This window comes from Chelonoidis abingdonii, chromosome 1, assembly GCF_003597395.2.
Source record: "Chelonoidis abingdonii isolate Lonesome George chromosome 1, CheloAbing_2.0, whole genome shotgun sequence".
Classification (NCBI taxonomy): Eukaryota; Metazoa; Chordata; order Testudines; family Testudinidae; genus Chelonoidis; species Chelonoidis abingdonii.
Genome location: NC_133769.1, coordinates 361,872,509 through 361,898,172, shown reverse-complemented (window position 1 = coordinate 361,898,172; position 25,664 = coordinate 361,872,509). Strand labels below are relative to the sequence as shown.

Below are 25,664 nucleotides of genomic sequence, written 5' to 3'. Positions count from 1 at the left end.
GAATACTGTGTGCGGTTCTGGTCACCCCATTTCAAAAAAGTTACATTAGAATTGGAAAAAGGACAGAGAAGGACAACAAGAAGTGATTAGGAGTATGAAATAGCTTCTGTATAAAAGATTAAAAAGACTGGGACTGCTCAGCTTTGAGAAGAGACGAGAGGGGGTGTGATAAAGGTCTATAAAATCATGAATGGTATTAAAAAACCAGAATAAGGAAGTGTTATTTATCCCTTCTCATAATCCATGAGCCAAGGTCACCTGATGAAATTAATAGGTAGCAAGTTTAAAACAAACTAAAGGAAGTACTTCTTGCCCGAGTACAGTTAGCCTGAGGGACTCATTGCCAGGGGATGCCGTGAAGGCCAAAAGTATAACTGGGTTAAAAAAATTATTTAGATCAGTTTATGGCGGGGGCAGCAACCTTCGGCATGCAGCCCATCAGGAACGGCAAACCACGGCCACTGGGAGCTGCGGAGGGCCGTGCCTGCGGACGGTCAATGTAAACAAAATGTCTCACGGCCTGTCAGCGGATTACCCTGATGGGCTGCATGCTGAAGGTTGCCGAGCCCTGGTGTATGAAGTATAGGCCCATCAATGGCTGTTAGCAAAGATGGTCAGGGATGCAACCCCATGGTCTGGGTGTCCCTAAGGCTCTGATTACCAGAAGCTGGGAATGAGCAACAGAGGATGAATCACTTGATAATTGCAGTGTTCTATTCATTCCCTCTGAAGCATCTGGCATTGGCCACTGGCAGAAGACTGGATACTGGGCTAGATCGGCCATTGGTCTGACCCAGCATGGCTGTTCTGATGTTCTTAGGGGGCGCTGTCTGACTCAAGGTGTCTGACTGCAAAACAATACAAATATCCACTTCATTGTCCCCACCAAACGCTACACCCTATGGTTCTTTGCAACTTCAGTGCATCCCAGAGTATCTTCTCCCTTTTTTAATCCCACCAGAAGTCCCTCTGTTGTGCCCACCTTTCTTGTAATTGAGTTGTTTACTTACAACCCCTCTAGAGTCTGACATTATGTCCCCTCAATCATCCAAAAGAACTTCTAAGGCCTGGTCTCCATTTAAAAAAAAAATTTGCAAACTCGTGCAAATCCTTAATGTAAATACAGCTAAACCAGTTTAACCCTTGCTTGATGTTGGTTTGGTTTGCATGTAAGCTGACAAATTATGCTAAAGCTATTTAAATGTGCCTACATTATTATGGGTATGCACCAGTATAATTAGACTGATTCAAAACTAAAATTAACCTGGTGCAGGCTTGGAAGTGATGCAGTCATAGAATCATAGAAGTTTAAGGTTGGAAGAGACCTCAGGAGGTCATCTAGTCCAACCCCGGCTCAGAGCAGGACCAACCCCAACTAAATCATCCCAGCCAGGGCTTTGCTAGTCCATCCATCTCTCCACCTCTGAGACAAAAGACTGGCAATCAGGACCGCTGGATTGTATTTCTGGCTCTCGGTGACCTTCAGTAAGTCACTTAGGGCTGGTCTACTCTACAAAGTTAGGTTGGTTTAAATACATTGCCCAGGGTGTGAAAAATTTCACACCTTGTGTGATGTAGTTCTGGCTATCTAAGCCCCAGTGTAGACACCACTCAGTACCTGAAAGAATTCTTCCATTGATCTAGCTACTGCCTTTTAGGGATGTTGACTCGTACAGTGCCGGGAGAACTCCTCTTGTCGGTGTAGGTAGTGTCTACATAGAAGTGCTACAGCAGCGCAGCTTCAGCAGTGCCACTGTAGTGTTTCAAGTGTAAACAAACCTTCAGAGAGGTGGATTGACTACAGGCGTGGAAGCACCCCTTCTGTTATAGCAAATGTCTACATTACAACATTACAGCTGTGCTGCTGAAGGGTCTATAGCAGGGGTCAGCAACCTTTCAGAAGTGGTGTGCCAAGTCTTCATTTATTCACTCTAATTTAAGGTTTCGCGTGCCAGTAATACATTAACGTTTTTAGAAGGTCTCTTTCTATAAGGCTATAATATATAACTAAACTATTGTTGTATGTAAAGTAAATAAGGTTTTTAAAATGTTTAAGAAGCTTCATTTAAAATTAAATTAAAATGCAGAGCACCCCGAACCAGTGGCCAGGACCCAGGCAGTGCGAGTGCCGCTGAAAATCAGCTCATGTGCCGCCATCGGCATGCGTGCCATAGGTTGCCTACCCCTGGTTTATAGTGTAGACATATCCTAAACCTCTTTGTGTGTTTGGTTCCCTATCTGTAAAATGGGGTAAAGCACTCTGAGACACTGGAAGAGGGGGGAATCGCTGGCCAAATACAAAGAATTGCTGTTCTTTGTAGCTGGAGGGAATTGCTATGGTTTGTCCATTATGTTCAGAGAAGTAGTACAATGTCTGTTTTTTTTCTGGAGTGATTTGTTCTGAACCAGCATTTTCACTGGCTGCATTTGTGTTCAGCTTCACAGATGTTGATATTCACTGCATACTTTGCCATCGTAGTTGCACTTTACCTCGTTCCCCTCACTGTCTCTTCCCCTTGTATAATGGAGAAGAAGAATCTGGGACCAAAACCTGCCATCATTGGCCATCGTGGTGCGCCAATGGTAAGTAGCTTCACATTTTAATCTATTTGTCTGTGCTGGGTTTGACCGCCCTGGAGACTAAAGTCTGCTATCCCTAGGATGTGTGCAGCATGACTTGGTGTGTGATCTTGGGCATGTCATTTAACCTCACCATACCTTGGCTCGCTCATCGACCTACCTACTTCACAGAGGGTTGGGAAGCTTGGTAAATTGCTAAGTGCTTAGAGATCCTCGTATGAAGGGCACTGTTTTGCTATGGAAAGGCACCTGCCCTGAAATTTCCAAAATCCTTCTGATTTTAGTGGCTCACTGTTGCTCCCCACAAAGCCTGCTAAAGAGAGTTTGAAGGGCTCTGAAGTTACGTTGGGGGCCCCCAAAACTTTTCTGTAACCCACATTAACCTAGCTAGTGTGTGTCTTTGTCCTTCTATGTGGCTGGATATGTAAGAAATAGGTTCCTGCCTATGACTTAATGAACTTAGTCTTTTAGCTCACTGGTTCTCAACCTGGGGGTACACAGAGGACTTCGAGGGGGCTTCCTAAATACTTGCCTAGTTTTACAACAAGCTATGTAAAAAGCGCTAGTGAAGTCAGTACAAAGTGAAATTTCATATAGACAATGACTTGTTTATACTGGTCTATATAATATACACTGAAATGTAAGTACAATATTTATATTCCAGTTGATTTTATAATATGGTAAAACTGAGAAACTCAGCAATTGTATTTTTATGTCTGATTTTGTAAGCAAATAGTTTTCAAGTGGGGTGAAATCTGGGGGTAGGCAAGACAAATCAGACTCCTGAAAGGGGTACAGTAGTCTGGAAAGGTTGAGAGCCACTAATTAGCTCAAGCAATAGAAACACATGTTTTTAATCAAGGTCCTAGATTCCTTTCGCTGTTAGGAATTAGGTAGGGGTATTTAAAAACGCAACACAAGAAAATATCTTTGGCGGGTGACATTTTGAGACATGTCGTGCAATGCAAGAATACAATACTGTGGTGATGTACATAAAAACTAAAAAATGGCAATCCTAAAAAACTGCTTTGTGATTGGTTGGTTATTTCCCAGTGGATCAATACCAGTATATTTTTCTTTTTTGCCTGACCAAAAGAAAGGCTCTCTGCATCTCCAGGCTATAGCTGGTGCATTTATAAACATCTAGGTAGAGAGAGCCAGTTTTTGGAGATAATCCTGTTTCTTCTGATGCTTGCTTATCTGTGCCTCTGCTGATGGGCGTCTTCAAAAGTCTGAAATGGATCCAGTCATTTTTTTGAGGTAGGGTTTTTGCCAGCAGCTGTGGTTGTGCTTAATTCTAGGGAGTTAAGTCTGTTGTGCTTAATTCTAGGGAGTTTAAGTGTACGTTGCAGCCATTAACAGATTAGCTGCAATGGCAGTTGGCGATCTGAGGATATTGGGATGCCCTATCTTCCTTCTGTCCTGGAGTTTGTTCCATATGGCTGCTTCACGGGTACAGCAGAGCACCACATGACTGGCTTTCTACTTGCTTTCCGATAGAGTGCTCTCTGTGTCCATTAATTTTGGTAGGAGAGGGAGGAGGAAGCAGGCTGCAGTTTAATCCCTGACACAAAAACATTTTATCATTGTGTGGCTTCCATAAAAGCAACTCATTCTTATGGGCATCCAGATAGAATTTGTCTGGAAGGCTCAGGCCAACTGAATCCCTCATGTGTCTGACGAAGTGAGTATTCACCCATGAAAGGTTATTCTCCAATACGTCTGTTAGTCTATCAGGTGCCACAGGACTCTTTGTTGCTTTTTATGAATCCCTCTTGTGATTCCATCATCTACATCAGCAGCTCCCAAGCTTGGTTGGCTCACGTACCACCTCTTAAAAAGTTGTTGTGAAGGTAATGGCTGGAATGCCAAGCTCACGTACCACCAGTGGTGCACATGCTATGGTTTGGGAACCCCTGATCCATTACATGTTTGCTGTACAAAACGCAGAATCTTCTGGTTATCTAATGGGCTGATATTACATTTGCCTCTTTAATGGCTTGTTTAATAACTACTTGTTTTCAAACTATCTGAAGACATAAAACCAGGGAAGATAAAAACCAACTTTATACTTCAACCTAAAATTCCAGCTGAATCTGAACCAAGCTTGGGGAGGGGGGATCGTTTTTGTTTTTGAGGAGCAGTGTGGGGAAGGAATAAAGTTTCATTAGTGGGAGAGTCAACTTTTTTTCTCTCCCTATGTTTTATATGGATTTGGCTGAGCCTGGAAATATCAAAATAGCTCTAAGTCTGGTCTCTGATTATATCCTGCCGAGCAGGAAGGCGTGGAAATTTGTCTGGAGACTCTTTTGCTATTAGGTTTCCTGACTTGGAGATTTGGATAAATTTTCATATGCTTATCTGACCAAACCTCTAACCATATGAGGATTCATGCTTCGCTTTATTTAGTTGCACTTTGGTGGGGTGATGGTATTTTCGTATTGCGTGATAAAAAGGCTGCCACGAAAGACCAACGGGCTCATGTCGCATGCTTTTCTCCTTCCCTTCACCATAACCTAGTAAATAAAGCCAGTCACTATCCAGTATCTATTGTATACGTAGGTGGTTTATTTTAATGCTTCACAGAAGACAAGATTAGAAGCAAAATTGTAACTTCTCTGAGCTGTGAAATCAGTAGGATAAGAAACTGGCAGCTACATTAAAAAGAAAAATGAGAATGAAGGAGAGAAATAGCGATTTTTTTGTACTGCCCTCCTCTTCCTAGAACTACCCTGAGTGTCACCTTGAGTCTTATTGTATATTTCAGGGGTCTCTTCTAAGCTCCCCTTGTTTGGATTATTCTCTCTTAAATGCTGATGCCGCACCAGATTCACTTGTCATACCAACTGTATTTACTTTCAGCCTTAATTATTTTAAAGCTTTGCCAAAAGGAATTCCACTAATAGTATCTAATTTTCACAAAAATACTTGCTGTGCTTTGTCTCTGAGCTAACTATTTTGGAGAAAATCTTACTACGTGTGCAACAGGGGAAATAAAGAGTAAATTACCCAGCGAAAGGTCTAAAGAAACTGTGCTGCAGAATCTCCTTTAAATAATGTAGGTCTCAAAAACTAGGGAGCTGGAACCTGGGCCCGTAGGAGATCTGACAGATAAGAGCTGATAATACTTATAGTGATTATATAGCCGTGTTAATCTTCATCTCCAGAAAGAGGCAAACGTGATATCTAGGTTGTGCTCAGAGAGTCAATATTTAATACTATATAATGTTCGTTAAATGTCCACTAGACTTAGGGGCTTTTTTAATTTAAGATAAACACACAGAACAAAGATTTAAGCCAGGAGTGTCATGTCTGTTTCACTGAATGTATTTATTCAGTCCTCTGATGGATTCAGGTTTAGCAGAGTATAAGTTTTCATTTATTAAAGTATCTAGCCCTTAAAGTTGCAAAGATAACCCTTTTTAATATGAGTGGGTGGATGCAGGGATGTGTTAACCCTGGGAGATGTGCACTGCTCTTGTTGTCTAAACCAGGAGTTGACTCTGAATCCTACTGATGCTATTTTAAGGGCCAGATTATTGCATAATATAGGTACAGAATTGCATGCTCACAAAATTACTGTTGCTGTGTGTGTAAATGAACAATGGTACAGGAAAGTGGCCCATTGTCATCCGAGGGGATCATCTCTTTAGATGGCCGGGAGCGGGTGGCCTTAACGTTTAGCCCCAAATGGTACTCAGTTACAAGATTGTAGTTTTTTGTTTCAAAATTAACTTGTCAGATTTCTGAGGCAGGAGCCATGGTTCCTTATGTTTGGCAGGAAAGGTGTAGGCAGCAGGAGAAGTGTAAGGATGAGGCAGAGGATGAGGGAGGTGATGGAGAGCAGTGTTCAGGCTGCCAGAAGCTGGGAATGGGCGACGGGGATGGATTACTTGATGATTATCTGTTCTGTTCATTCCCTCTGAACCACCTGGGATTGGCCACTGTTGGAAGACAGGATACTGGGCTAGATGGACCTTTGGTCTGACTCAGTTTGGCCGTTCTTACGTTGAACAAACAGCACAGTGGGTGGAGCCTTTGGGTACCACTCCAATACTTATAACAAATAATAATGGAGCACTATAGTTAGTTTCTGTACTAGCCCGATGAGACTGCACCCAGAATATTGTGTTACCATCTGGACACGTTATTACCTTAAAGATTTAGGTAAATGTAATGGATTTCAGCAAAAAGCCACTGAAACAATGAAGAGGCTGGAGGGACTCTCTTCCAAGGAAAGGTTTCGTGTCCAGGAATGATGACTAAGTGAGGGGGTGAAGGGCAGGAAATTGATTAGGGTGGTTCAAGGAGGAATATTGGGTTATAACTACAGGAAGACTTAGGCTGAATATTACAGAGAATCAGATTGGGTCATACCTATTCATGCAGTCATCTCCCACGGGAAGCAGCCAACGAGAGTGGAGAACACTCAGCACCTCACGCTATAACTCAGCACAAAGGACGCATTCAAGTGCTGCAAGTGCTTTAGGGTGCAAGTTGCATTACTGTATCAATGTCCATTTCCCCCATCCGTGTGTGTGTGGTGACAAGGCTCCGAACCTGTATTGGTGGGTCCCACACTTCCTTGCGGATACAGTGGCCTCAGAAGCTTACTAAGGCCCTCAAGATGATCTCCCTTTCCCAGTGTGGTGGCAGAGGTTACAGCTTATTGAGCTATTTTCATCACAGGCCGGTATGGGAGGTGGGAAGGTGGAATACCCACAGTCTCTGTTGCGCCTTAGAGCTCCACAGGTACCATTTGGTCTCCTGCCTGGACCAAAGTCTGTTTCCCCTTTCAAAGGGATCCCTGTAGATCATGCAGGGGGGGCCCAGGCCCGCCCCCTACTCCGGGTTCCAGCCCAGGGATTCTAATGGTAGCAACTGTTAGCGGCTTCCCTCCTCCACTGACGCTGCTTTGATTCCCTGGGCCACTTTCCCGTGCTCCCCTTTTTCCAAGCTTCACCCTTACCTCAGGGTTCAGTAATCCATCCTCTCCTCCAGCTCCTTTCACCTGGGCTCCTCCCAAGAGAACTGGCAAGGAGAGCTTTTAAAGCAGTATGATTGGGAACTTAATTGGTTCCAGCTGTCTCCATTAGCCTAACAGTCTTAACTTACCCTTTGTCAGTTAATTGAGGTCAGGTACCGGCATTAGCCTAACGACCTTAACTGGTTAAATTGGCATCAGGTGTCTTGACTGGCCTGGAGTAGCCCTTGTCTGGCTATCCAGGGAACAGGGACCTGCTCATTCTGAGGCTGATCTACCTGCCTTCCACTCTCGTGAGGCCGGCTTGCTGGCTGGTTGCCCCCTTTGCTGCTGTTGCTGCTGTGGGGAGGACCCTGCTGGTGTGACCCTCAGAAGGGAGTGCAGGGCCCCACTTTTTCCAGTGTTTTGGGGCCCCTCCTGGCCGGGTTGCTGCTGCTGCTGAAGCTGAGGAGGGAGTAGAGGAGGCTTTGTTTTGTGGAGGGGGGTTTGTTACATCCCTGTTTCTGTGGTGATAGGTGCCTTTGTTGTGGGGAGCTGGGGGAGTGGCCTGGAGCCCTGCCCCTAGTCCGCCCGCTCCCCTACTACCACTACCACTGCCCCCTCCACCTGCCTTCTGGCTCTGTTCTCTGCTCTCCAGCCTGGCAGTTTGCTCTGCTCCTCTAACCATCCAGAGAACGTAGCGGCAGCAAACAGGTATTTGTTTTTCAGATACCCATGGTGCTCGTTTCCTTTGCCTTCCTTTGGTCTTGTCCTCCCTCCCCTGCTGCATTTGGCCGGTGAGCCTCCTTTTCCTCTGCCTTGCCCACTGCCCTGTTCCCGCAGCTGCTCCCCCCCCCTCCCCTTGCTGCCTGCCCTGCCCGTCCCCTTTTAGCCGCCCTGTTTGCTCTGGTTTGCCCTGTCTTTCTGTTTGGTCCTTGATTAGTTTGTTTGCCCTGCCCTTGTCCCATGGTGCAGGCCTGGTTGCCAGCCCCATTTCTCCCCCCCCTCCCCTTTTTTTTTTTGGTTTGGTTGTTTTTGAACCCACCCTGTTCTTTACTCCGTGCCTGAGCTGCACCTGATTCAGTCCTTCCCTGCATTCCACCCCCTTGTTTCTTGCCCTCCCTCCAGATCAGCCCTTCTTGCCTATGTGCCCACATTCCACTGTTGGCATTTGAGATCCCCCTCACCCCTTTTTTTTACTTGGTTCCTTTGCTGACGCACCCTCCTCCATGATGTCTTAGTTCTCCCTTTTTTCCTTAGTGCAGCCGGGGGAGCCGGTTTCTTTCTCATCTTGTGCTGGAGTTGTGTTCCTTGTTTCCCTTTGTTCCTTTCTGTTGGTGCCCCCCCACCCTGCTTTCAGCCGAGCGGGTGGGGTGTGGTAGCCGCTCTTCCCCTCCCTCCCCTGCCCTTCCCTTTCCTCCCATCCCTCCCTCCCCTTCCTTCCATTCCCCTGCCCTAGTGGCTGTCCCATTCCCTCCCTTTCTGTGGTGGGTGATTTAGGGGGTGGGACTACCCTGGATGTTCCTGCAGTTCCTTTTCAGTCCCCCTCCCCATACCCTGCCTTGCAATGGCCCCCTCGACTGCCGCTGCTGGGCTGCCCGCCATTGCTACCATTGGGGCACTGACAGGCACAGATAGGGGCTCCCGAGACTCCACTGTTGCTGCCGTGACCTCGGCTGCCTCCACTTCTGAGACCACTCCCTTGGCCAATGGGAAAGGCCAGGGGCCGAAGATGGGCAAGGGCCCTGCCTGGAAGGTGAAACCCCATGTGGCAGTGGTTCCTTTTCCCGCTGCGGCCCCGTCACCGGCCGCAGCTCCCACTTCTCCCTTGCTCGTTGTTCCCTTCACCAGTTCTGGGGGTGCTGCTCCCTCAGCCACTAGGGCGTACACCCAGGTGGCTGCGACCCCTCCGCTCGCCGCCTCGCCGTCTGCTCCAGCTGCCTTCTGGAATACCATTCCTGGCGGCTGGGGCCACTTTCCCACTCTCACCAGGGAGCACAGGGTGCATTGCCTACTGGTGCTGGCCTCTCCCTACGTGGAAACCTACGTGCAGGCGTTGGCGCGGGTAGTGGGGCCCACGGCCGTGGTGGAGGCCTCTAAGATGTTTGGGAAAGTGGTGGTGTTCCTGGCCTCAGAGGCCACTGCCCAGGAGGCGGTGGAGAGGGGCTTGACGGTGGGGGGCGTTCACGTCCCCCTCGAGCCTGTGGAGGACCTGGGCGTACGGGTGGTTCTCTTCTGTTCCTCCCTTCCTCCCCAATGCCGCCCTTTTTCCATTCTCTCAACCTTGGGGAGGCCCCTGTCTATCCTCAGCTCCCTTTCGTTGGGTCGTAAGGATCCTGCCCTCCGCCACATTTTGTCATTCCGCCGGCAGGTGCAGGTTCAAGTTCTGCTGGTGGCACGTGACGGGGAGGCTTTGGAGGAGTCCTTTCTAGTGCCTCATTGAGGGGCCCAGTACTGGGTTTATTATTCTTCGAGGGTGTCCCAGTGCTTTTTCTGCCATGTGGCGGGGTATGTCCGGAGGGACTGCCCCCTGGCCCGACTTGGAGAGGTATCTGGGACCCCCAATGCCTGGAAGGGCACCAGCTCTATCGTTGCTGGCGGCCCTGATTGCCCAGTCCCTGGGGTCACGCCTCCTCCATCCATGACCGTTGTCAACTCCGCTCGGGTTTTGGAGGAAGCCCCCCTGACATGCCCAGATGAGCTTGCGGGCCCCGCTGCTGAGGAGGGTAGCAGACCGGGGCCCGCGGAGGAGAGAGTAGCAGGGCCGGTAGCAGGACTCAAGCGGGGCTTGCCTCAGGGGAAGTTTGTTCCCTTCCCTGTTGTCCAGCCCTTGCCCTCCCGTCATTGCCCTCGCTCCCAGGCCCTGACCCAGCTGGCCAGCCGCCCTCTTCGGGGAGCTGGGAGCTTGTACGGGGGAGACGCCGCAAGCGGGAAGCACGGGCCCAGCACCCCCCTCCCCCGTTAACGAGTGGGAAGGGACCCCCTGTAAAACTATGAAGGGGTTGCTGGTGCTGGGTGCTCTGTTGACTCCCCTGCTGATGTTCATTGTTTGGAGTCGGCCGAGGTTGCTGCAGCTGGGGAGGCGGGTAGTACCATCTCCCCTATGGACTCCCTCCCTGAGGGGGTTTGAGACATTGCCCCCGCTGCCTCATTGCCATCTGTGCCCCCTGTAGGCACCGTGATGGCTACTGCCCCAGCTGCTGTCGAGGGGGAATCTGCAGCAGCGGTGGGGACTTTGCCTCTATTTTTGCTGAGTTCGAGGCCCTGGGCTTGACCCCAACCACCCGAGGGAGTGGATGCCCTCCTGTTGGAGGGCCTCGGTACGGGCGATTGCTCTCTGGCACCCCCACTTCTCCCCTTCCTTCCATCTCAGGTGGTTGCCCCTGTTTTGGCTTCTGCAATGCGCCCGGCCCCGACCACCTGCCTGGCCGTGACTGTATCTGGCTGACGCCGCCGTGCCCATTGTGGCGGTGGCTGATGCTGAGTGGCCAGGCTCTGAGTCCATGGGTGCCCTACATCATGAGATGGGACCGCAAATTTCGCCTCCCCTCAGCGCTGTAACTGTGGGTGCCTCATTTAGTGAGGCACCTGAGGCTAGCGCTGTGGAGTCGCTCCATTTCCTGGCTGTCCCTTTAACTGCCATGTCGGATCAAGAGGCACCATGTTCCGGTGGCTCTGCCGCTCAGGCCCTAGATCTTGTCCCCGTTCCCTCCCCCAACCCTGCTCCCATCCTGGATCTGTGTCTTGTCCCTGACTCTGTTCCAGCCCTTGTTGCGGTCCTTGACCTCTCTTCCCTCCCTCCTTTTGTTGTTACTGCCCCCAAGGTTGCCTCATTTTCTTTTTATACAGGCCCCCAGGAGGCGGTTTTTGTTTTTCCTTCCCCTGGCCCATCTGGGGCTGCACTCCTCCCTCTGCCATTGTCCTTGGGGCCCAGTGTTGCGTCAGGTGGCGTGGTGCCAGACAGACAGGCGCCGCGACGGGGCTTTGATCCCTGCGTGCCCATCTCTATAGGCCACAGGGCTGGTAGAGGAGTCCAACTGAGAGATGCCCTGGGGTCCGTGACCCCAGTCCCCGTCGTGCAGAGGAGCGAGATGCGCTCTTTCTTGGAGGACACTCGTGGCTCCACGAACAGAGTGCATCTCGCTCTTCAGGGCTGGGGCTATTTCCATCTTGTTCTCCAGACTGTGAGGGCCATTATGGGGGAGGGCAGAGGGACCGGGAACCGGGATGCTGCAGCTTACCAGTAGACCCGCAGCTTCCGTGATGCCCTGCTGGCTTTCAGGGTTGGTCACAGTTTGCTGTGGGGTCCAGTGGGCGCCACTAGCGCCCCAAACCGTGAGGATCATCCCCAGCCCTCTTTATGTCACCGTCCATCTTTGCCACTTTGAACACCCGCGGCTGTAGGTCGGGTCTCCGCAGGTACCAGGTGCTCTCCTTCCTTCAGGAGGGGGGGTACTCAGTTATTTTCCTGCAGGAGACCTACACGGACCCAGCCGCCGAAGTGAGCTGGCGGCTGGAGTGGGGGGACGGGATCTACTTCAGCCACCTTTCAACCCATGAGGGCGGGATGGCGACTCTATTCTCCCCACACCTACAGCCCGAGGTGCTGGGGTTTACCGAGGTCATGCCAGGTCGCCTGCTGCGCCTCCGGGTTCAGAGGGAGGGGCTAACATTGAATCTTGTCAATGTCTATGCCCCAGCACCCAGCCCAGTGAGAGCGTGCTTTTCTTCGGCAGGCGTCCACCTTCCTCGGTACTTTGGATCCTTGCAAGTGCCTGGTCCTGGGTGGAGATTTCAGCTGTACCCTCGAGGAGTGGGACCACACGGGGATCGAGCTGAGCCCAGCCACTGCGGACATCCTTGGGAGATTGTAGTCCATCACTCCCTGGTGGACATCTGGCGCGACCACCACCCAGACGATGACTTTACGTTCACTTGTGTCCGGGTGGAGGGACACTGGTCGAGCCACTCCCAGTTGGATCGCATTTATTTTTCTCAATGTCATCTCTCACAGGTCCACTCCTCCAGTGTTTTGGCCGGCCCCATTCTCGGACCACCATTTGGTGGCCGTGATGGCCTCTCTTTCTTTGGAGAGGCCGGGCCTGGCTTATTGGCATTTCAATAACAGCCTGCTGGAGGATGTGGGATTTGTGGCATCCTTCCAGGAGTTTTGGCTGGCCTGGCGGGAACAGAGGCATGTCTTTCTCTCAGCGCAGTGGTGGTGGGATGTGGGGAAGGTGCGCACCCAGCTCTTCTGCCGTAGCCACACCCGGGGCACCAGCCGGCGGAGGGATGCAGCGATAGAGCAGTTGGAGCGGGAGGTATTGGAGCTGGAGAGGCTTCTGGCCTCCAGCCCCGGAGATCCACTCCTCTGTGGAGCACACTGGGAGAAGCAGGAGGAGCTCCGGGCCCTTGACAATCTTCGGGCTGGGGTGCCTTTGTACAATCCCGCATCCATCTCCTGCGGGAGATGGATCGCGGCTCCCGCTTCTTCTACGCCCTGGAGATGAAGAGGGGGGTGAAAAAGCACGTCCTCTGCATCTTGGCAGAGGACGGTGCCCCCCTCATGGATCCGGTGGAGATGCGCGAGAGGGCCAGGGCCTTCTACGCCGGCCTTTTCTCCCCGGATCCAACCGACGCCAATGCCTGTGGAGTGCTTTGGGACGGACTCCCGACAGTCAACATGGGCGACCGAGACCGGCTGGAGCTGCCTCTCACTCTGGCCTAATTCTCGGAAGACCTCCGTCGCATGGCCACTAATAAATCTCTGGGCATGGATGGGCTGACCGTGGAGTTCTACCGCGTGTTCTGGGACGTCCTCAGCCCAGACCTTACCATCGTCTGGGCCAAGTCCTTGGAGATCGGGGTCCTCCCTCTTTTATGCAGGCAAGCAGTGCTCGCCTTATTGCCGAAGAAGGGGGACCTCCACGATCTCCGGAATTGGCGTCCCGTCTCGCTCCTCAGCAGGGACTATAAGGTTGTGGCGAAAGCCATCTCGCTGCGGCTGCGGTCTGTGCTGGCGGACGTGGTCCATCCAGACCAGACCTACACCATCCCGAGCCGTACCATTTTTGACAATCTTTGTCTAGTCCGGGATTTCTTGGAGCGTGGGTGTCGGGATGGTCTGTCGTTCGCCCTCCTGTCCCTGGATCAGGAGAAGGCATTCGACCGGATGGACCATGGGTATCTCCTGGGCACTCTGCGGACTTTTAGCTTCGGACCCCATTTTGTGAGGTTTCTCCAGGTGCTGTATGCCTCCGCAGAATGTTTGATCAAGCTCAATTGGACCCTGACCGCACCTGTCAGCTTTGGGCGAGGGGTGCATCAAGGCTGCCTGCTGTTGGGTCAGCTGTATGCTCTGGCCATTGAGCCCTTCCTTTGTCTGCTTCGCAAGAGGTTGACGGGGTTGGTGCTACGTGAGCCGGAGGTGCGGCTGGTTCTGGGAGCATATACTAACGGTGTGCTCCTTGTGGTCCAGGACCTGGATGACCTGGTGCGGGTGGAGGCTTGTCAAGCTGTTTATTCAGTGGCCTCCTCTGACCGGGTCAACTGGGTCAAGAGCTCTGGCCTGGTGGTCGGGGCCGGGTGGCGGGCGAGCCCCCTCCCACCCGCGCTTCAAGCCATTCGGAGGGGCGCGGGTCCGCTGGTCTATCTTGGCGTTTATTTCTTGGCCACGCATCCGTCTCCGCCGGAGAACTGGCACGGTTTGGAGAGAGGGTGACTGGGCGGTTGCGGAGCTGGACGGGACTGCTCCGGTGCCTCTCCCTTTGGGGGAGAGTGCTGGTGCTTAACCAACTGGTCCTGTCCATGCTCTGGCACCGACTCAACACCCTGTGCCTACCCCCGGTGTTCCTGGCCAATCTCCAGAGGTTTGTTCTGGGTTTTTTTTGGCTGGGACTGCACTAGGTCTCTGCAGGGGTTCTCCATCTTCCCTTGGAGGAGGGTGGACAGGGCCTGACGTTCATGCACACGCAAATCCATGTCTTCTGCCTCCAGGCTCTGCAGAGACTCCTGTATAGTGCAGGTGGCTCGATGTGGAGCACATTGGCGCACGCCTTCCTCCGCCACCTGTGAGAGCTCTGATATGACCGGCAGCTCTTTTTTCTCCATCCGAGAGGTCTTCTGCGAGCCCTCTCAGAGCTGCCGGTCTTCTACCAGGACCTCCTCTGGACCTGCAGGCTGGTTTCAGCAACCAGGTTCTTTGTGGCCACCGAGGGAGTAGATCTCCTCATGGAGCCCCTATTACACAATCTCCATCTTCGTGTGCAGGGGGCGGAGTCCTCCTCGGTGTGCTGGAGGTTGGTCTTGGCGGGAGTCACCAAGATCGGGAACCTCCTGGACTACGACCTGGGGTGTTGGGTGGATCCCCAGGCGCTCGGTCGACGCATGGGGCTCTCCACCCTTATGACCCCCGGGTGCGTACTCCAGGAGGTGGAGGCAGCCCTGCCTCGCACGGCTCGGTTCTTCTTTGAGCGGGTCCTGCAAGAGGGTGAGCCCCGCCTGCCCTTCTCTCCGGGCCCTCCGGACCTTTCCATCGGCCCCCTGCCCCGTGAGCCTCCCCAGCCTTTCCACCCGCATACCTTAAACCGGCTGCATGTCATGCAGCCGTTTTGTTTCCAAACTGCCATGGGACCATCTGTACACACTCGTGCTGCACACGCTTCACTACCCCACCCTCGTGTCCCACCCAGACACCACGTGGCAGGACCTTTTACCAGCAGCGGCGGGTGGGGAACCCCGGTGGGCCAGTTTCTATTCCACCTTAGTCCCGCGGCCCGCCGGGGATATCAGTTGGCAGCTCCTGCATGGAGCTGTGAGCACGGGCGTGTACTTGGCGCAATTTATCACTGTCCCTGATGCTCCTCCCTTCTGTGGCATGAGGGAGACTCTGGCGCATGCGTACCTTCAGTGCACGAGGCTGCAGCCCCTTTTCTGGCTCCTCCAGAACCTCTTATTGAGATTCTGGCTGCACTTTTCCCCACACTTATTTTTCTATGCACACCCAATCCGAGGCCCCACGAAGTCGCGAGACCACCTCGTCAACCTCCTCCTAGCCATGGCCAAGGTGGCCATTCGTAACACCAGGGAGGGGATGTTGGCGGGGGGGAGGGCTGCGACTGTGGGGCTGTTCTTCGTTGTTTCATCTGTTCACGTATCTGGGCAGAGTTCCTCTGGGCAGCGTCCGCCGGCTCTCTCGATGTCTTAGACGAGCAATGGGTGCTGTCCAGGGCTCTGTTCTCGATGTCCTCTTCTGGTTCCTTAGTTTTGGCCTTTGACCCCCATGCCTGTTCCTGTTGTTGCCTTTGTTGTCCCCCAAACTCAGTTGGTTTCCAGGTTTCATGGCCCCTCCTTAGACTGGAGGAGGGGCTTTTAGCAGTGGGTGAGCTAGCGCTCACCCACGTCCCGGTACTCAAAAGGACTACCCTCTTATACTCTCCTGGCCTGAATCCGTCACACACACACACACACACACTATGAATAATTCATTGCCAATTTACACCATGAGCAAAAATGGCAACTCGGTTCCTAACTCCCATTGATAGTCAATGGGAGTTAGGTACCTGTCATTTATGCTATTGAAAATCTCTGCCAAGATCACATTTCTGGTGAGGAGGAGAGTTCCCTGGTTCTTCTAGACCAGTGGTTCTCAACCTGTTAATCATTGTGAGCTGCATATGCGGCCTGCAACATGTTACCTGGGCCACAGGTTGAGAACCACAGCACTCCCCACCCCCCACTGCTATGCCCAGTGCCCCCAGCCCAGAAACCCTTCCACAGAGTGAGGCAAGGAGTGGAGCCCTGGTAATGGGGCTGAGTGGCAGGGACTCTGGACCCTGTTGGGCAGGGCCAAGTGGCTGCCCTGACCCAAGCCCGCTGCCAACCCTGACCCCTATTTTGTAGGGCCAGGCAGCAGCCCCAATTCTAACCCTAGACCCAGCCTTAGGGGGGTGGGTGACATCCCCAAACCCACCTCGCCCCAACCTTGACCCTGACGCACTGTGTGGGGCCAGGCAGCAGCCCCAACCCCAGACCCTGCTGTGTGGCAGCCCCGGCCCTGGACCCCGCTGCCCTTTACTACACAGTTGGGCTGCAGCTGTGTGCTAATTGGGCTGCATGCAGCCCCATGGGCTGTGGGTTGAGAACCGCTATTCTAGAAGGAGCAGAACCTAGATTTATGGTGACTAGCCTTTAAGATTGGAAGAATTATGCATCACTGCTTTTGCATAAGCTCAAGTGCAGTAAATATAGTTGTTCCATCAACTCCCTGCTTGTTTTTACATCTTATTCTTGAATATGTGTTTATTACTTTTGTGTCAGAAGTGAGATTGTTAACAGTGGCCCTGCCTGGTGGTGTAGGTAAACAACTGGAATATTTATAGTGCCAATAGCTTAGCATCATAGATGCATCTTTCTGGAAAATTACATGGTACTTAATTTTCATATCCTTTAATTGAGACCAAACGAGGCACTGGCGATATAAAGCAGCATCAGGGTGGTACTGTGGAAACAACCAACCCGAGCGCACAGTGGAGACAAGAGTGGTTCATAATTACGGTGCTTGGGTCTCCAAATAGCGGGGAAGTCAATGCTCTTGGCAGAGCACCCAAACAGTGGTTTTTCCAATAGTGTGTCTTAACAGCATTGGCAAAGACATAACGGTGAAACACTGTCTGCATGTTGTAGGAAGTGCACTAAAGAAAAACCACTCTGATCTTGAATACCACCTTTAGGCTCCTTGTTCTGTCCCCATAGCACACGGTGGATATTTTTGTGCTGTGTGGAAATGCCCTGCACCAAGGAGGGTTTTGTCAGGAATGCTGACTTGCTGATTTATTGTATGTTCACATTTATAAAACCTTTTTGAGCCAATTTGAAACACGCCAACACTTGAGTGGAGGCATGGAATGGACCTGCTTCTTCTATGAAGCATCCTGATGGGCAGCCAATTTTTAATCGCTCTGACAATTACATTGTAGTTTGTTTATATCCCCAACAGGCCGGGCATTATGGTAGCAATGGGAAATTTATGCTGAAGTAGATTATCACACGTCTCGCCAGGAGTATGTAAGCAGCTTTCCACACCAGTATGAAGCTATGATTCATTCCCCAAAGAGCTTGTGTATCACTGAGTTCTTTCAGTCTCTGACAGTTTCAGCGCCGGGTAATGGCAGCCAAAAAGTGTTAACAGAGAACACTGACTGCTGCTCACAAACGAGCCCTTGAATGAGCAACAGTGCGAAGCAAGCATGTGCAGAGAAGATTGCACATCCCACTAGGAGATGCTCCGGATGATCTGAGCGGCTTCCTTCTACCAAGGGTTATGGCTTATGGGAGAACCTTCGAGCCAGCTGTGGTGTTCTGGCTTGTCCATTCCTCCTCCCTAGCTGGAGAGTAAGGCATGTTAGCTGTAATAAGCTGCAGAAAACAAATAGCCTTTTTGCACAGTGAAAGAATTAAGTGAACAGAAAAGAACAAAGGTCTCAAAATGTTCAAACGTGGGTGTCTAAAATCAGGCATCTAAGTACACGTGGCAGTAAGTAAAGGTGGCCTGTTATTCAAAGGGGTCTGATCATTTTCAGCTCCTGGTGACTTCAGCGAAAGGAGGGGATCCACAGCATTTCTGAAATCAGACAACATTTATTCAGTTCTCTATCCTTGGGCACCAAATTTAAAACTTGGCCGAAGCGATATAAAGGATTGTAACCAGAGATGTCGATTTCCTCTACGTACTGCCATCACTGATGTAATTAATGAATCCCACCTAGAGTCTGTCATCCAACTGAGACCTTAAAACAATAAAAACTTCTTGTCTAGCTATTAAATATCTAATAGCACATTTTGTAAGTTTTGCCTGGTCTCCTTGGCCAAAATGTTTCTTCCCTCATTGCTGCGTTCTTGTTTACCTCCTTCCATCCTCAAGGTGGCTGTACCAGTAATGCTGAATATGTATAGTCCATTAAATGTACTGGAATCCTTTGGGATCATTATGAGAAGCTGATTCAAAGCTCAGACATTTCATCTGTCTATTAGGTCAGAGTCTCACTTCTTATCCCATTAGGGAATATGGTTTCCTTGGCTGAAGTTTGTGGTAAGTCTCAGAAGCCATGTGAGAGATCATATTGTGATGCTATACCAAACCTGCTGCAGTTCAAAGGGTCTAACTCCCCCACAAGTTTTGTGATCCATAATTCATGGGAGTATTTTAGGGCCTTGAGTAAACAAGACAAATCCCTTCCCCTCTAGTGAAGCAAGACTTGAAAAGAATCCTTTAACGAAGGGTCTCTACGGGTTTGTTATGTGGGTCTAAAAACTCCTAAACCTTTCCTGTTTTGTATTAGACAAAGCAAAGCCCACAGGTGGGAGAAACACCCGGCTTTGTACAAAAGGCTTCAGCTCCCTGGGGCTGATTTGCATGAGGCCTATTTCCTGTACACTCTTCAAATGTGAGCGTAACTCTTTATTTGGGGAATGGGAGAGGGTTATTTTGAAATCTTTTTACCGTTTAAAACCTGGTTTTAACAATGGCACTCCTGAAACGAATCCCCTAACAAGTGAAACATGAGGCGGAAAGAGCATTGGAGGCAGGGAATTCCAACGGAAGCCTCTTGAAGAGAAATGGTTTGCCGTTATTTTGGTAGTAGTCATTTTTGGGGCGGGCTGTAAGTGTCAAGACTGTTAGTGATAACAGGTGTAGGGACCCACTGACTCTCAATCATTCTCTCTACCTGAAGTTCTGTAGTATCTGAAAACCACACCATTTTAAAAATGCTTTTATCCTCCCATCATCCCTGTGAGGTAGTGCAATACTACTGCACTGATGGGGAACAGAGGCATGGAGAGACTGAGGCCTGGTCTACACTATGCGTTTAAATCGATTTAAAGAGTGTTAAATCGATTTAACGCTGTACCCGTCCACACTACAACGCCCTTTATATCAATATAAAGGGCTCTTTAAATCGATTTCTGTACTGTTCAGAATGTAAACTGTCTTTTTTGCTCTGTTTGTATAATACCCAGCACAACATTTGTCCTGAGTGGGGCCTTTGGGCATTACTGAGATATAAACAATACATACGGATCCATGAAACTGTAAACTACCCAAATCTGACTTGCACAGAAGAAAAACTCCATCTTCCAGATCTTATTCTGTCACCACGTCAAGGCTGGTTATAACTGCTTACCCACAAAGTGGTACTTGGTACAAAATACCAAGAAATTCCCTTCCTATCTAATCCTTCCCATGTATCAGTATAAGCAAGAGCCAAATCCTTCAGTACAGCTGCATGAATAATGCTGGGACTGTTCTGTAACTATTCTATTTAATTTTAAAATGAACTGAGTTTATTTGCACCCCTTCTTTGTTCATTTCCCCAAAACATTCCAGTCATCCAGGAAGTTTGAAGCAAACTTGGCTAATGGCAACAAATGTTCTTGCATGTGCAGCCAATCAGAGGACAGAAACAATGTTGTTTGACTTATCTGACCCATTGCAGAAAAGCAGCTCCGTTCACATTTAGAATATTCACAACAAATCCACAGAACAAAAATGCAGAAGGATATTAATTTGGATAATAAACTTAAGGAAGTTGCAATTGGCTTGTGAATGTTCTCTGTGGAAAACAGACTACGTTTGTTGAATAAGTAATTCCCTGCAAATTATTTGCTCCATTCTCTCCTTCAGCAATCACTGAGAGGTAGATTTTTGGACTGATCTTTGCAAGTGATCAATTTAAATCAAGCTCCACTGTCAAGAACCAATTTTCCAAGCACTCTCTGCATAGAATATTCCAGTTGACATTTGGGGGAGTCTTGATCCTGACAGGGGGCTTGCGTGACCAGGCCTTAGAATGAAAACATTACTGTGATCTTTCCCTCGAGTTGACTTTCCTATAACTTTGTTCTCTTAAAAAACCCAATTATACTAGATGGCAATAGAGCAAGGGTTTTCTAAAGAAAATCTGCCAGTTAACATTGGACTAAGGGAGAAACTTATTCCTAGTAGTGATATAAATATTTACATCTGGAAGTTATTCATCTCTGTTACAGTTTTTGCTAGAGAATTAAAAAAGAAAACAAAAACAAAACAACCTCCGCGCCTTAAAACTAAACAAACCCCTTATACTCCAAGTAGATGACTTTGTTGTGACAGTGGCTAGCTCCCTTGGGCACATCTGTGCTAAATATGTCACTATTTGCTTTACATTTCCTGCTTTTCTAGGGAGAAGGGAGGCTGGTGGGAGTCAATTGTATTCCACTTGGATAATCCCAATGCTCCTTTACAAAGGATCCTCTTCAAAGCTCACAGCTCTAGTTTTAAAATCACTTTGCAAGCATGAAGTGGCTGGGCAGGGGGAAGTGCTTTCCAGCAGTGCTGAGCAGACCTCTGGGAATAAACAAAGGCTGGTCTAAACGGAGTATGTTTTGATTTGTGAAGGTCCCTGGCTTTCTTATGTTCTCTTGGATGCTCTGCATAGTTGTGTGTGAAGGAGTTGTCAGTTTAAGAGCTATAATAAAGCCAGCACTAATTGACAATTCCCTATGCTCAGGCACAGGGAATAGTGAAGTGGTGTAGAAATTGGTTGGGGAAGAGACCTTGTGAAAAATGGAGAATCAACAGTTGTAGATAAAGGAGGGATTGAGTCTAAATTCTAATGATTATATTTGTGTATCTGTATTGTGGTGGCACCCAAAGGCTCCAATCAGGATCAGTACCCCATTGTTACTTACTTGTATTCCCGCAGCCCTGGGACCAGAACTCCATTGTGCCAGGAGCTGTATAAACACAGAGTAACAAGACTGTCCCAGCTCCAAAGAGCTCACAGTCTAACTCTGAGATGAGGGACAACCGATGGATATGGATGGGGGAGTACAAGGAAATAATGAGCCTGACAGCCAGTGGTTTCAGCTAGATTCTGCTTGCACGCACACATATGCAGTGGAAGGGGCAGTCCTTGCCGTGCAGACCGTAGAGTAGCTTGAAGTTAGATCAACAAATGAGTGTTGCACACATAAGAAGAAAAGGGAGCTAGAGAGGCTAAGAATATCTGGTAAGGAGATCACGTGGTTACATAGACCAGCTATTGCACAGCTTCGTAGCACTTCAAGTTATATGTCATTGGAATTACAAGATAGACCGCCTTTAGAGCCTGATCCTCCACTGTTGTCATTCAGCACTGTGCTGTTGGCTTCAGTGGAGCTTGATGGTTTATTCCAGCTGAGAATCTAGTGCACAGTGGGCACTATTTTAAACATTTAGGATCCACCACCTCAGGTTCCTGCTGTAGACTTGGTATCTTCCTCAGCAGGAGAGCCCACAGGGTCGCAGTCACTGCAGAGCGGCAAATCGTGAATGTTGATGGCACTGGCTATACAGCCTCCATTCCTGGAGCTGAGCTGTGATATGCTTGTTCCTCTGAACGTACAGCATTAGCACTAGAGCCGAGTGTAGGGACAAATCTAGGATTCCTGAAGCTGGTGAGTCTGGGGTGTGTTTTAAGTGAACCTGAGCTGATTTGTGGTTCTGAGTTGAATTTTTGAGAAACCAGGAAGTTTGCAGGGTGTTCTTCCAGCAGCCAGTCAAAATGTGGCTTGTGCTGTGCTCTTTACTTTGAGTTTTCTGATTCCTTAACAGTGAAACTGAACTCTGCAAGTCCCAGAGGAACTGAAACAGCTCTGCAGAAACATCTCCATGGCTTGAAACTGCATTTTCACCCAGCACTGCTTCTGTCTAGGTACAGATGCTGGGGTTTTCAAAGGTGTCTAAAGGGGTCAGGTTCCCAGCTTCCACTGAATTTCAATGAACATCCCAGCGTTAACTGCAGTCTCACCACGGTGTTTGTGTCAGCCTGGCCCAAATACACTGCATCTGAAATGCTGCTCAGTACAGCCTTTAGACAGCCAATATTATATGATCAGGTGGCAAATCAAGAGTGTCCCAAAGAAACAGTTTTCTTAGTAAGCTTTGATCTGTCATTTTACATGTGGGGGTGGTATTAGAGGCCAAATGACCAATGTCCAGGTGAAAGTTTCAAGCTGTTTCAAAATGGCTGAAATACCCTCTTCCGTGCATGTACTCTATCTAGTGCCTCTCTCAGAGCAGAGGTTCCTAAAGAGCTTTACATATACAAGAATCATTTCACCCACCACTGATGCACAGCTGCTTCTGGAGTAGAGCCATTGTATCAGTGCACAGCAATGCCACATATATATTTTAATTTGGCTCAGTCTAAGCTGTTGTGTGTTTTACATTGTGAGTCATTTTCAATTTACCTTGTGGAGACTCTTGAAGAATGGCTGGCAGCATCAAAATCTATTCTTGTTTTACTATGTTTCCTTTGTGGATCTTCTCCCACAATTTTTCCCTGTGGAGACCAAGATTCCCATGGCCATTCAGCTTTGGGCCCCCTCTGTACTACAAAGCCTACCATTTCCTAGTACTGCTGGAGTCAGAACATAGTTTATGTTTGCCTGAGGGCAGGCCCAAACAAAACCCATATTAGTGTTTTAGCCTTGGTTTGATTTGTTCAATAGGTGTTGATGGAAAGTTTCTTTCCTTGACTGGGAATTGAACCCAGGCTGCTACAGTAAGCACGCCAAATCCTAACCACTGGACCACCGGGGAGGTGATTGGTAAAGAGCAGAACACAGTTTCTTCTCATCCACACTGATAAATCTTGTTCTCACTTGGTGCGCGGTGCTCCCGTGCTGAAGCATAGTGCTTAAACGGCAAGTTTGCAGTATGCGTAGGACCTTATTCATTCAGCCACACCTCCACCTTGGGAAAATTTGTGAGAGAGAAGGTGGGTGAGGTGTGGGTGCCGTACCCGAGCCCACTTATCCACTGACGCTTTAAAAACTCCCACACCCCAATCTGGACCTGTGCTGGTTATGTAACATATATGTATCTCGTGATCCTTGTAACTGATACCTGTAATCTCTCATAACTCAAGCGGGACCCCAGATGTACAGTACCTTTCCCATTAGCTTTTGTATATTTAATTTTAAACATTAACTTTAAAAATTTTTTAAATCTGTTGTTGGAACAACTTCTGTTAGTGGAAAGGACAAACTTGTGAGCTTCACAGAGCTCTTCCTCAGGTCAGGAGAAAGTAACCAGATTGTCCAAGCTAAACAGAAGGTGAGACAATTTATTAAACCCAAGGGATTCAGACTTAAAATGAAGTGGGCAATTAACACTTCTGCAGTCATAGGACAATGGAAGGTTAGTTGCTAGCAGAGTGCGTTACAAATTGTTGTAATGGGTTGTAAAACCAGGGTTTCTTTGAAGTCCATTTTTTTTAGTGACCAGCAAAGTTATGAATTAAAGTTCTTAGGCTCATCTTTTGAAGGCATTGTGCAGGTTTCCTTAGAGGACAAAGGACTGAGAGGTGTGATTTGCTTTGTGAAAAGTGTTTACCCACAGGTAATAGGGTGTTTTTGTTTTTTATAATTTTTCTCTGTGATTTCTTTCAAGAGCATAATGATTGTCTGGCTTCTCCCACATAGTTGTTGCTGGGGCATTTGATGCACTGGATGAGATACGCTACATGTTGTGATAGGCATGTGTAGGACCCAGGGATCTTAAAAGGTGTGTTGAGGGGGGCGGGTATTCATCATCAGAGAAGTAGAAAGATGTTTGCAGCTTTTTGCAGCTGTTGCTCTGTTGCTGCTTTAAGTTGGTGTGTCCTGATCTGTGGGGAGCTTGCTTCGGATGATGAGCTTGGCAACACTGGCAGGGGGATAGGGGGTATTTGAAGGCCAGAAGAGGGAATTCAGGAAAGATTTCTTTCAAGATGGGGTCCCATGTAGTATAGATTGTAATTGTTTGATGCTATCCCATTTGGGTTCCAATGTGGGGTGGTAGGTGACAATGAGGAGTGCACAGTCGGAGGGGATTTTATTTTGTATATTGAAGCAGGTTCTCCTAGAGTATTTGGGTGGCCCACTCCATGATGTGATCTACTTTTCTGGTGGAGTGTGCTTGTTTAGTGAAGGTGGTTTTAAGTGTGTGTAGATGTGTATCCCAGACTTGCTCTTCTGAGCACATTCTGTGGTATTTGAGTGCCTAGCTATAGATAATAGATTTCTTGGTGTGTCTAGGGTGGTTAGTGGATCTGTGGAGGTAAGTATGATGATCCGTGGGGTTTCCCTTGTTGAAGTTGATGGTGCTGTCCCAGAAGCTGATGCTGATGTGGGAGTGTTAATCTAGAGACAGTGTGATGGACAGGTGGTGGGTGTTGAGATGCGGGGGAAATCTGTGAGGGAGTGGCCTATAAACAGGTTGGCATGTTGAGGAGCCATCTTAGGACCCGTGGCTGTTCCTATCGTTTGGACAAAGTGTATGTTGTTCAAGGTAAAGTTGTTACTGGTGAGGATGAAATAGATGAGTTTGGAGATGTTTGCAGTGGATTTCTGAGTGATGTTGATATCTGAGGCAGGCAGCAATGCCATCATGGTGAGGGATGTTTGGTGCAGGGGCGGCTCCAGGCCCCAGTCCGCCAAGCGCATGCTTGGGGCGGCATGCCGCGGGAAGCGCTCTGCCGGTCACCGGGAGGGCGGCAAGCAGGCTACCTTCAGCGGCACTCCTGCAGGAGGTCCACCGGAGCTGTGGGACCGGCGACCGGCAGAGCGCCCCCCGCGGCATGCTGCCATGCTTGGGGTGGCGAAATGTCTGGAGCCACCACTGGTTTGGCATATAGGAAATTGACTTCCATAGGTGCAGGGATGGTGTTCTGAGGGAGCTTGTTAATGTTGCAGAGTTTCTGAAAGAACTTGGTTGTGTCCTGGAGGAAACTGGCCTTTTGGAGGATGTAGGTCCTGATATTCCTTCAGTAAAAGTGCCATGGCCAGATATGATAGGTCTGCCTGGGTTCCCTGGTGTATCTTTGAAAGCATGTAGAAGTTCTCTAGGGTGAGTTCAGGGGGATGAGGTTATAGAGGCTCTCTTGAAGTTGTTTGGGGAACGATTTGATTAGATCTTTAAATTCATGGGTGGATTATGGTGTAGGGTATTCCTTCAGTTCTTTATAGTAGGTGGTGTCAGAATTGTTGGTGGGCTCATTAACATGGTCGTCATGAGTAAGGCTGCAAGTCTGTCATGGAGGTCACGGATTCTGTAACT

At 49.2% G+C, this 25,664-nt stretch overlaps 1 protein-coding gene across 4 annotated transcripts in view; it reads left to right on the top strand.

Annotated features, from left to right (window-relative positions):
* The window catches only part of GDPD5 (glycerophosphodiester phosphodiesterase domain containing 5), a 358,488-nt gene that overhangs the window by 283,087 nt on the left and 49,737 nt on the right, over positions 1 to 25,664 (top strand). For all 4 annotated transcript variants that reach the window (XM_032796412.2, XM_075061812.1, XM_075061813.1 and 1 more), the window contains one exon: positions 2,438 to 2,583. In XM_032796412.2, the coding sequence (XP_032652303.1) occupies positions 2,438 to 2,583 (146 nt within the window). The remainder of the gene's footprint in view (positions 1 to 2,437; positions 2,584 to 25,664) is intronic.